This window comes from Myotis lucifugus, unplaced genomic scaffold, assembly GCF_000147115.1.
Source record: "Myotis lucifugus unplaced genomic scaffold, Myoluc2.0 scaffold_100, whole genome shotgun sequence".
NCBI classification, from domain to species: domain Eukaryota; kingdom Metazoa; phylum Chordata; class Mammalia; order Chiroptera; family Vespertilionidae; genus Myotis; species Myotis lucifugus.
In genome coordinates this window covers 3,977,695-3,990,400 of record NW_005871148.1, presented here as the reverse complement: position 1 = coordinate 3,990,400, position 12,706 = coordinate 3,977,695, and the positions used below count along the sequence as shown (strand labels likewise).

The 12,706-nt window shown below is 39.0% G+C and overlaps 1 protein-coding gene across 1 annotated transcript in view; it reads right to left on the bottom strand.

The window, feature by feature from the left end:
- SMURF2 (SMAD specific E3 ubiquitin protein ligase 2) overlaps window positions 1–3,417 on the bottom strand; it is a 73,447-nt gene extending 70,030 nt beyond the window's left edge. The window contains exon 1 of the mRNA XM_023756982.1: window positions 3,295–3,417. Coding sequence (XP_023612750.1) covers window positions 3,295–3,417 — 123 coding nt within the window. The remainder of the gene's footprint in view (window positions 1–3,294) is intronic.
- Between the last annotated feature and the right edge of the window lie 9,289 nt (window positions 3,418–12,706).

Sequence of the window (12,706 nt, the reverse complement as noted above, 5' to 3'; positions counted from 1 at the left end):
TACCAAAGAGTATGCAGTCTGACCCAAAAATCAAAAGATAGCAGTAGCAGCAGCCACTGCTGCTGCCATTTATAAAATTTTTATTTTATTTTTTTTTATTGATTTCAGGGAGGAAGGGAGAGAGAGTGAGAGAGAGAGAGACATCAATAATGAGAATCATTGATCTGCTGCCTCCTGCACGCCCCCTACTGGGGATCAAGCCCGCAACCCAGGCATGTGCCCTTGACTGGAATCGAACCCAGGACCCTTCAGTCCACAGGCCACGCTCTATCCACTGAGCCAAACTGGCTAGGGCTATAAAATTTTTAAATGACTGCAAATTCTTGATACTTTTTCCATTAAGAGATGGGGTCAAAAAAAAAAAAAAGACCCTGCCAGCGTGGCTCAGTGGTTAAGCATCGACCTATGAACCAGGAGGTCACGGTTCAATTCCCAATCAGGGTACATGCCCGGGTTGCAGGCTCGATCCCCAGTGGGGGGCATGCAGAAGCCAATCAATGATTCTCTCTCATCATTGAGATTTATATATCTCTCTCTCCCTCTCTGAAATCAATAAAAATATATTTGTAAAGAAAGAGATGGGGTCTATCCTCTTGCCACTTGACTTTAGAACTTGTAACTAACTAACTTGCTTGTAACCAATAAGATGTGGCAAGGACTTCCTGTGCTAAGGTGGAAAGGAGATGCAGCTTTCACCTTGCTCACTGGGCAATTCGTGTTGGTGCCCTGGCCGGCCATAATTAGCAGTGTAACTGCCATAAACTAGCCCATGCAGACAGACCACCTGAAGAGAGAGAAATGCTCAGCCAACCCTCAGCTATTCCAGCTCTAGCCACCATCTGAATAAAACACAGAAGGGACCCTGAGCCAAAAACATCCAGCAGAGCCCTTCCCAAACTTATATCCCACAGAAACTATGAGAGATAATAAAAAGTATTGTCTTAGGCCTCTATGTTTTGGAGTAATTTTTCATGCAATAAAAATAAGCCTTTATAGCAAATATATGATAATTAATTCAACTACTTGGGGGGAGGAAAGAATTTCAATCAATACGGGTGGTTTTCAATAGGGGTGAATTTTCCAGATAGAGACCAGCTTTCACATATTTATGAGATTTGAAAAAGCTATGTAATAAGGCACACTCTTCCTGAAGTCAACATTTTTATCTTACAGACTCTACAGATTCTTTTCCTGCATCATGATTTTTCTATAGAAAAGAAAGTGCATAAATATACTAACCAGGCCACTGAGCAATCAACTCAGAGTCCTGCATTATAATTCTTCTAAATGTAGTAATCTATTATGGCCTAAATTAATCTCTGGCCTCTCTTCAACCAAAATGAATGAGCCAGTTATTGTAGAAGCATCAAAACTGCCAAACAAAGCAAATATTATTAGATTTACTCTCTTCTGAACAAAGAATCACCACACACAAAGAATGACCACACTTTACCACTAAGTAAGACAGACCTTTTAAATTATGTATCTCATCCATCTTTTTTATACTTTTATTCATTTAATTAACAAATATCTAATGAGTACTGTGGTTATACAAATATAAATAAGAGACAGTACATAGCTCTAAAGAAGTTCATGGTGCTATGGGGAAACATTAATACAAGCAATGAATTTTCAGTCAATATGATAAACGATACAATGAAGTATGCTAAAGTATTACAGGAGTATAAATAGGGTGTGCTGGATGTTTACTTGCTCCTCCAGAACCATTCTCCTTCCTTTATCCAACGCTTAGTGTCCTAGGAGGCTTACCTTTATGAACTACATAAACAGGGCTCCCTTGCCCTCTGGATTCAAATTGGGTTCAGTAAATCAGAAGCAACAGTGAGGTATTTCTGGTTCCCGTAATACTAGCTCCCTTTGTTCATGCTGGCCCAAAGATGGTGCAACTTCCTTTCTATCTTTGCTAGTTCCTGGGTGCTGCACTTCCTTGTTGGATTCCCTTATCCCTGCCATTCACTGTAAGTAGTCCCTTCAGGACATTCCCTTTCACCTATTGTGGGGATGTTAACTGTTTCCTATTTGAACCCTAACTGATGGAGAAGGGTACCTAACTCAGACTGGAAAAGTCTGGGAAGACCTCTAAAAAAGAGTAGATTTGGCAGAAAAGTAAGGAAGGAAGGTAATAGAGTCTAAGGAAATAACACTGTCAAAAACTTGGAGACAGCCTGGCCGGTGTGGCTCAGTGGTTGAGAGTCGGCCTGTGAACCAGGAGGTCACAGTTCAATTCCCGGCAGGGCACATGCCTGGGCTGCAGGCTTGATCCCCAGTGTGGGGTGTGCAGGAGGCAGTCAATCAATGATTCTCTGTCATCATTGATGTTTCTCTCCCTCTCCCTCTCCCTCCCTCTCTGAAATCAATAAAAATATATTTTAATTAAAAAAAAAACCTTGGAGACATGAGAGAATGTGAAAAGAATAAGAAAAGGTGAGTTCAGAGTGGTGTAACATAGGAGTATGATGGGAACACAGACATAATGAGAAACAATGTTAGAATCAAATTATAAAGAGTTTTTAGATTAAGGTATTTAATAGACCTGGTTTCTGTAATAAATAAATTCAAAGAAAATTCAAAGAAAAAAGGGGGAGGCTATAGTTTAAAAGAGATTTGAGACATACCAACCAAATAGACCTTTTCTGTATTCTGATTGGAACAAACCAATTATTCAAATATGGGAAGGGGAAGAGGAGGAAACGAATTTAAAATGCATCTCTTCATGAGACGGATAAGGCTTTCTTATTTTCCATTAGTTCATGTATCTATGAGTAAATATTGTTTATTGTAAATACTATATTCCTATTCTACTCCTATTTTTCATTATTATAAATATAAGTGCTAAGAAAACTAATTCACATAAATAAGCATGAGAGTTTAATTATAGCAATGTCAATTTTTTAATTCTTTAATTTATATGCCAATAATGTATCATGATTTTTTTAACTTTCTGGAAAGTAATGGCATTTACTTGACTTCTCTTTTATTAAAATACTAGAGGCCTGGTGCACGGGATCAATGCACTGGTGGGGGGCATCGCTTGTGGAGATCAGCCCACTGTGGAAGCGCCACTCATCCTGGTCAGCCAAATAGCTATGGACCTGCCCTCTGAGCAGCTGCTCCCTGTTCCGGCATCTTCTGTGGAGCCAGAGCACTCGCCTCTCCAGGGGACCCAGTCAGAGTCTGGCCCAAGGACAATAGCACTGAGAGGCAGCAGAGTAGGCCTCAGTCCTGCGGCAGCCATGAACCTGCCTCCCAGCCTCCAGGGCCAGCTCTACGAGCCTGGCCGCCAGGCTGCACAGCCTGTGGGTGTCTGGAGGAGATGGCAGGGAGCGAGGCGGAGGAGCCTAGGGCGAGGAGGCCACGATCGTCGGCCAGGGGCTTGCAGTGGGAGCAGCCGCTCATCGTGGCCAGCGGAGCGGCACTCCCACTGTGGTAGCACACTGACCATCGGGGGCAGCTCCTACATTGAACGTCTGCTCCCTGGTGGTCAGTGCGCATCATAGCGACTGGTCAACCAGTTGTTCTGGTCATTCCACCATTCAGTCGCTGGTCTTTTATTATATAGGATATCTTTATTGAATTCAGAGAGAAAAGGAGAGGTAGAGAGCAACAGAAACATCAACGATGAGAGAGAACCATTGATCAGCTGTCTCCTGCAAGCCCCTACTGCAAATCGAGCCAGCAACCCGGGCATGTGCCCTGACCGAAAATCAAACCATGACTTCCTGGTTCATAGGTCGATGCTCAACCACTGAACCACTCCAGCTGGGCAAGAAAGTTATATTTAAAGCCTAATGACATAAGAATATAATAAAAACTATATGTAGCATATAGTTTATATAAGAAAGTTTATCCTAAAGTATGAATTTGTATTAGAAGCCAGCATCACCTTTGGTAGTTTCAATTCTCCAACTCCATTTATTTGAAGTGCGTACCCTCATTTAGATAGTCCCAGTTTTACAGGTCTTTACTCACTCTTGACACCTACCTATACAGAAATAATCCCATCTACTGGGAAGAGGTGAAACTACAGGCTATTTTTTTTTAATTTAAATTCTTTATTGTTTAAAGTATTACATAAGTCTCCTTGTTCCCCCATTGACTTCTCCCCAGCCACTCCCACCCCCCAGCACATGCCCTCACCCCCCGCCTACTGTCTGTGTCCATTGGTTATGCTCATATGCATGCATGCACACAAGTCCTTTGGTTGATCTCTTACCTTCCCACCTCCCCCACTTTCACTTTGAGGTCTGTTCGATGCTTCTATGACTCTGGCTCTATTTTTGTTCATCAGTTTACTATTTTTGAAAGTGCCAACAAGCTACAGGGAAATGTATTTAAGACTTGGGTCCAAACAGTTCCCCCACCTCCAAAATCCTAAGCCATTCAAACTGTTCTTTCTTTCAAAAAAAGAGAGGGGAAAATACAGTTAATTTTCTAAGCACTGTCTATATTATTTAAAGATAAAAATTATCACAGTAGCTAATTTAATTATATAAATTCTTTATGATATACTAATACCCCAAAGTGGGTAAGACATTTATGCCTCTGTTATAAGACATGATATCATCTAAATCAATACCTACATCAATGTTGTACTTGCTCCTATAAAACACAGCATATAATTAGTTACGACTAAGTTATTTAAAACACAGTCTTTGGTAAAAAATGACAAAACACATTAACATAATACCTTACAGCTTAAACAATATTTTTCATATACATTATATCTTGCCCATTAGAATTCTAAAATAAATATACCGTAATTTAAAGAATGCATTTCTAATTAAAAGCAGAGGCACCAAGAAAGTAAGTGATTTGCTTGACGGCACAAAACTCATCTGTGGCATGACTAGTATCTGAATCCAAATTTTCTGCCTCCAAGTTCTACATTCTTTCTACAACATCCCAACTGCCTCCCACAAAATTACCACCTATATCTTTCACAGTAAATAAGATCTACATTCTGATGTCTGCTTTGACAGTTCCGAGAAATGCAAAGTGGTCAAATAAAAGCCTACTTGGATTTTAATAAAATTAAGTTTCTTCCTTTCTTTTGTCATATAGAAAAACATACATGATCTTAATATAAAATACAAATTTGAAAACTAGAATCCAATTCACATTTAATAAAACAATTATATCCTTTCTTTTCTACTGCCACATTTTAGAGATGTTTATTCTTTTATCCCACCTTTTCCAAATATGAATTGAGGAGGGTGGATAACAGGTAAATAGGCAAATCCTGTTAAGTCATGCTTGTTGCAATTCATTTTCTTTTTTTTTAATTAAATCTTTATCATCAGATATTTACATGACAATTCGTAACAGTAGCAAAATTACAGTTATGAAGTAGCAACAAAAATAATTTTATGGTTGGGGGTCACCACAGCATGAGGAACTGTATTAAAGGGTCACGGCATTAGGATGGTTGAGAACCATTGGTCTAGAGCAGGGGTGGGCAAACTTTTTGACTCGAGGGCCACAATGGGTTCTTAAACTGGACCGGAGGGCCGGAACAAAAGCATGGATGGAGTGTTTGTGTGAACTAATATAAATTCAAAGTAAACATCATTACATAAAAGGGTACGGTCGTTTTTTTTTTTTTAGTTTTATTCATTTCAAACGGCCGGATCCGGCCCGCGGGCCGTAGTTTGCCCACGGCTGGTCTACTCCCTTTCTATGCCCCTGATTCTATTATATTCACCAGTTTATTCTGTTCATCAGATTTTTTATTCACTTGATTTTCAGATTCACTTGTTGATATGTACTTGTTGTTCATAATTTTTATCTTTACCTTTTTCTTCTTCTTCCTCTTCTTCTTAAAGAATACCTTTCAGCATTTCATATAATACTGGTTTGGTGGTGATGAACTCCTTTAGCTTTTTCTTACCTGTGAAACTCTTTATCTGACCTTCATATAGCTTTGCTGGGTAAAGTAAATTTGGTTGTAGGTTCTTTTTTTTTTTCTTTTTTAAAAATATATTTTATTGATTTTTTACAGAGAGGAAGAGAGAGGGATAGGGAGTTAGAAACATCGATGAGAGAGAAACATCGATCAGCTGCCTCCTGCACACTCCCCACTGGGGATGTGCCCACAACCAAGGTACATGCCCTTGACTGGAATTGAACCCAGGACCCTTGAGTTCACAGGCCGACGCTCTATCCACTGAGCCAAACTGGTCAGGGCTGGTTGTAGGTTCTTGCTATTCATCAGGGAGAAAGATAGATAGAAACATCAGTGATGAGAGAGAATCATTGATCGGCTGCCTCCTGCATGCCCCCTACTGGGGATCAAGCCGGCAACCCAGGCATATGCCCTTGGCCAGAATCGAACCTGGGACCCTTCAGTCCGCAGGCCAATGCTCTATCCACTGAGCCAAACCGGCTAGGGCTTTAGCAAATTTTTTAAAAGTTAAATACATATTTACCATACAACCCAACAATCCTAATCATTGGAAATAAAAACATTCATAAAGAGAGGTGTACTCAAAAGGTCATAGTGACTTTTTTCATGTCTAAAGTCCCAAAACAACAAATGTCTGTGAATATATGTGAACGAATAAACAAAATGGGATATATGTATACAATGCAACATTTCTCAGGAATAAATAGGAACAACTGATACACATGAATGGACCTCAAAAGCACTATGCTAAGTGAAAGAAGCCCGATTCCATTTACATAAAATTTTAGAGAAAGCAAAACTCTAGTGACAGAAAGTAAACTAGTGGTTGCCAAGGACTAGAGATGGGAGAAGGAAACTGGCAATGCGAGGGCACAAGGAAACTCTGTGGGAAGAAAGAAATACCCTTTGTGCAATCATCTATGTAGTAATTCCTACTAGAATGAATTCAAGATTTATTTTAAAACTGAAGTTTTATGTCTGCTGTCAATTTTTAGTAAGAAACTAAACTGCCAAACTTGAGATACATGTTGATACTTAAAGCCTTGTTCAATGTAGTTTTTTTTTCAAAGCATTCAATACTTTCAGAAGTTCCTCTAAAACAAATTAACATAAAATTCCTCTTTTTATACTAATTATACATTAGTGGGAAAACCTAAAAGAGAAGAAAAAATGTTAATATTCAACTGCAAAAACTGCCAGATACTGATACCCAGACAATTGGCATCAAGTGAAAAATTAAGAGGCTTCATGTTCTGCAAAACTCTAATGAAGCAGAAATATGCATGATGGCATTCCTACATATAAAACATAATGAAGACCAGAAAATACAATGAAATGCCACAAATATAAATTAGCTGGAATTACATTAAAACATAGGAAGAGCCCTAGTCAGTTTGGCTCAGTGGCTAGAGTGTTGTTGGCCTGTGGACTGAATGGTCTCAGGTTCAATTCCAGTCAAGGACACATGCCTGGGTTGCGGGCTTGATCCTCAGTAGGGGGCGTGCAGGAGGCAGCCAGTCAATGATTCTCTCTCATCATTGATGTTTCTCTCTCTCTCCCTCTCCCTTCCTCTCTGAAATCAATAAAAATATATTTTTAAAAAACATAGGAAGAAAACTATTAAACTATTCTGAGCAATACAGACAAATGCTTAAGTAAGTATAAAAACATAAAATGCTCCTAGGTGAGAAAACTAAAAACTGCACTTAAATACCTCCTTCTCCCAAAGTAATGCAATTCTAATTACAATCCCAATGAAATTTCTTTATAAATTTAACAAGTTTAATATTCATATAGAAAAGCAAATATATAAAATACCAAAAAATATTAAACTAAATTATAAAACTACTAAAATGAAAAAATATGGCACAGAACAAGAGATAATCTGATTCTACCATAACTAATTTAACGTAACTAAAAAGATATCATATCACTGTGGAAAGGAAGAACTGGTTAATAAATAATGATGAGGTGACTAAATAGCAATTTGGGAGGAAAAAGCCTCCTAAACCATTTTTTTTTAAACACTAAAATAAAATGTACTTAAACATTTACTAAGCCTCTTGAAGAAAAAGGCCTTCCTAAGTATAGAAATAATAGGAAAAACAAAAGAAAAGTTGGACAGATTTGACTCCTAAAAATAACAAATTTCTGCGTGTCCAAAAATGGTCAAAATTAAAAGACAAATAACAGACTGGGGAAAATGTTTGTAGCAAATATGACAACAGACTAATATCTTTTTAATTCTCGGGCAAATCAATAAGAAAAAACTAAAACCCTAACAGATAACTAGGACAAAGCCAAACAAGTCAACAAAGAGAAATATAATTAGGAAACAGAAAGGAAAATATTCAACTTCACAAATGTTTAAAACTATATGCCAACTCCTGACCGGGTGGCACAGTTGGTTGGAGCATCATCCATACCAACAACAAAAGATTGTGGATTCGATTCCCAATCAAGGCATATACCTAGGTTGTGGGTTCCATCCCCAGTTGGGCACATATGGGAGGCAACTGATCTATGTTTTTCTCTTCTCTTCTCTCTCTCTCTCTCTCTCTCTCTCTCTCTCTCCTTTCTCTCTCCTTTCCTTCCTCCCTCCCTCTCTCTAAAAATCAATAAAAATTTGTCCTCAAGTGACAGAAAGGGTGAGGATTTTTTTAAATTTTTTAAATAAGAGTTAATGCTTGTAATAGAATAATAAAAAGAGATATTTACTTATCCATTGCTGCTCTAAAATAGGCAAAATTCTTTCAGGAAGCAGACTGAGAAAAATTAATCAAGAACCTTAAAAGTATCCATACCCTTTAACCCAGGGGTCCTCAAACTTTTTAAACAGGGGGCCAGTTCACTGCCCCTCAGACCGTTGGAGGGCCAGACTATAGTTTAAAAAAAAACTATGAACAAATTCCTATGCACACTGCACATATCTTATTTTGAAATAAAAAAACAAAACGGGAACAAATACAATATTTGTATTTGCATGTGGCCCGTGGGCCATAGTTTGAGGACCCCTGCTTTAACACAATAGCACTCTTTCTATAAAATATCCTAAGAAAATAATCCTTAAAACAAAATCAAAGTTATCTACATCAAGATGTTCATAGCAATTATCTGTAATAACAACATTGGGAAATAAAAGTGAAAAGAAGAAAATCTCATGAACAATGGTTTTTGTGGCATCCTCTTAACTGGTTATCCTAAAAAATCAGTCTTCACGATTCCCATCCCAGTCCATCCTCCCTATTGCCCCAAGATTAATGTTACTAAACATCAAATATACCAAAGCTTATAATCCTCACCACCTTAAAAAACAAATCAAACTTCTTGGCAAAATATAACAGGGTCTTAAATGGGTTTGTCCATATCTGTTGCCTCATGTCTTGCCACTCACACTCAATGCATTAGTCACAAAGAACACATACAAAATTACATAGAACCACTTCTGTGTCTCCATCATCCTATATAATAAAAGCCCAATATGCTAAGTGCCTGGTTGGTCATTCAACCAATCAAAGCATAATATGCTAATGATATGCTAAGGTCACTCAGCTGCTCCAAATGATGTGCACTGACCACCGGGGGGGAGACAGTCGACCAGTCGCTATGACATGCACTAACCACCAGGGGACAGACACTCCGACCGGTAGGTGAGCTTGCTGCTGGGGTCTGGCCAATCGGGACTGAGCAAGATGGGCCGAACACGCCCTGGATCCCTCCACAGTCCCTTCCTGGCTGGCCAACCTCCCACGTCCCTCCCTGACCCCATGCAGGAGCTGCGCCCTGGTGGTCAGTGTGCTCCCACAGAGGGAGCACCACTTAGCAAGATGCCGGGCTCACAGCTGGCCAGCACAGAGGCAGTGGCGGAACCCTCTCCTGCCTTGGCTGCAGGCGGGCAGTAAGGAGGGAGGGGCCCAGACTTCGAGAGCCCCGGAGTACAAGAGGAATGTCTGACTGCCAACAGGTGGACATCCCCTAAAGCAGTGGTTCTCAACCTTCTGGCCCTTTACATACAGTTCCTCATGTTGTGACCCAACCATAAAATTATTTTCGTTGCTACTTCTGCAATGTTGCTACTGTTATGAAAATATCTGATATGCAGGATGGTCTTAGGCGACCCCTGTGAAAGGGTCGTTTGACTCCCAAAGGGGTCTCGACCCACAGGTTGAGAACCGCTGCCCTAAAGAGTCCCAACTGTGAGAGGGTGCAGGCTGGGCTGAGGGGTGTCTCTCCGCCCCCCCCCCCCGCCACAGTGAACGATTTTCATGCATCGGGCCGCTAGTTGGTTCAATAAAATGCCAAAATGCTCTTAATCCATGTTGAAACAAGGATTCTGCCTTCATGGATTTTACAGATAGAAACAAGAAATGCCCTTCTGTGAGTTACAGTGGAAAGGTCAACTCAGGTCAAGAAAAGTTATAAGGATAAGGGTAATCCTGAACTTGAATCTTAAAAGACTGGCAAAGATGGCAAGTGTAATTCCAAATAAACGGAAAGTATTTGTGTTTCCACACAAAATCTTGTAAGTTTGTAACAGACTTTCTATATAGACAATTCCAAGTTAACCTCTCCAACTTTCTATCTCTTGGAGCTATTGTGAGAATTAAAGCTGATAACAGTATCTGGCACTTAATAAGCATTCAATACATGTCAGTCATATGGAAACATAACAATGCTGATTACAAAAGTATATTTCAAGGGTCCAGCACTCTTAGAACAAAGAAGTAACAGTAAACAAGACCAGGGTAGCCCTGGCCGGTTTGGCTCAATGGATAGAGCGTCAGCCTGAGGACTCAAGGGTCCCAGGTTCGATTCCTGTCAAGGGCATCTGCCTTGGTTGCGGGCACATCCCCAGTGGGGGGTGTGCAGGAGGCAGCTGGTCGGTGTTTCTCTCTCATCGATGTTTCTAACTCTCTTTCCCTTTCCCTTCCTCTCTGTGAAAGGTCAATAAAATATATTAAAAAAAAAACAAGACCAGGGTAAAAAGAGAAAAAGCAGTAAGAACAGGATAGATTAAACAACATATCACCAAATAGCCAGGGTCAAACAGTTCTCCTTACACACCATGACAATATCCTCATACTACATATCACAACAGCACAATAATTTATACTCATGATGATACTGAATCATAAATAAAACACTAAGTTCTGGTAAGTATGGTCTATTTTAAGGAGTAGGACATATTACATCTTTAAAAGCCTTCAAAATCTTTAAGACATCAAAAATAGCTAAAATAAGCCCTGACCAGTTTGGCTCAGTGGATAGAGCGTGGGCCTGCAGACTCAAGGGTCCCAAGTTCGATTCCAGTCAAGGGCATGTACCTTGGTTGCGGGCACATCCCCAGTAGGGAGTGTGCAGGAGGCAGCTGATCAATGTTTCTCTCTCATCGATGTTTCTAACTATCTATGCCTCTCCCTTCCTCTCTGTAAAAAAATTAATAAAATGTATTTTTTTTTAAAATAGCAAAAATAAAAATCTTGTTGCCTAAAGTATAGTTCTTCATTTACATTGAAAATTTAGTGATATGAGAAATTCACTAAATTATATGCTAAATAAATGACACGTTAGTATGCTGTGATAGTTAAAATTCAACCAAGAGGAAAAAAGTAGAATCCATGATTAAAACACACACACACACACACACACACACTTTACATGCCAATGAAAACCAAACTACATGTAGCACCTAGGCCTGTCTAAAGGTTAGAGTAGACGAAATAATTAAAGAGAAAAGGAAGGAGGTAAACTAGATTGGCTTCCTCCTCAGAAACCAAGAAAATAAAATGAATTGGGGATATTCAAATCACTAATACCACTAGAATAATTCATTATGGTATATAGGCACTTTCCTACTCAGAAACCTGTGAGATATAATCGGGTTATAATTTTTAAAGCCTTGAATCAATAGAATATGCAGGAAAACAATACTAAAATACCAGCATATCTAAAGTGAGGTTTTTAAAGTTAATTTTTCTTTTTTTAACATTTTTATTGATTTCAGAGAGGAAGGGAGAGGGAGAGAGAGATAGAAACATCAATGGAAAGAGAGAACCATTGATTGGCTGCCTCCTGCATGCCCCCCACTGGAGATCGAGCCCGCAACCCAGGCATGTGCCCTGACTAGAATCGAACCTGGGACTCTTCAGTCCACAGGCCGAAGCTCTATCCACTGAGCCAAACCAGCTAGGGCTAAAGTTAATTTTTTATTAGCAAGACAAGGTTAACCTCATTACTGCCAAGGGTTTTATAAATTAATAATATGAGGAGCAGCATACAAAAAAACATTTAAATTACAAAAAGGTCTGGAAAGGTCATCTATTACTTCTCCATATCTAAGAATTTTAAATATTAGAATTATATTAAACTGCTTTTTCCAAATAGCTAGGGTCAAACAGTTCATTGGTTCTCAAAAACAATGAATGAAAAAAAAAACACAATATTAAAAAATTACCCCCAACATTTTACTATGACCAAATACGAAGAATATGTAAGAAAAGCCTATTATCAGATATTCATAAGTGTACTGTATATAAATTTTATAATCAATTTGCTCTAGAAGTACTTGTTAAAATTGATATCTTTACCACAGAATTCATTGTAATGAACAAACATTAATACGTCATAACGATCATCAGAAGTAGCTTAATGGACTCAATCTGATTTTAACCACTAATGGCCTGAGGAATCTCAAATTTGGGTTTAAATTAGCCCTACCTTCTTAGCATCAACAAGTACCAAACTGTTCATTAGTTGATGTGGTCTTCAGAATAGGTGGAAAAA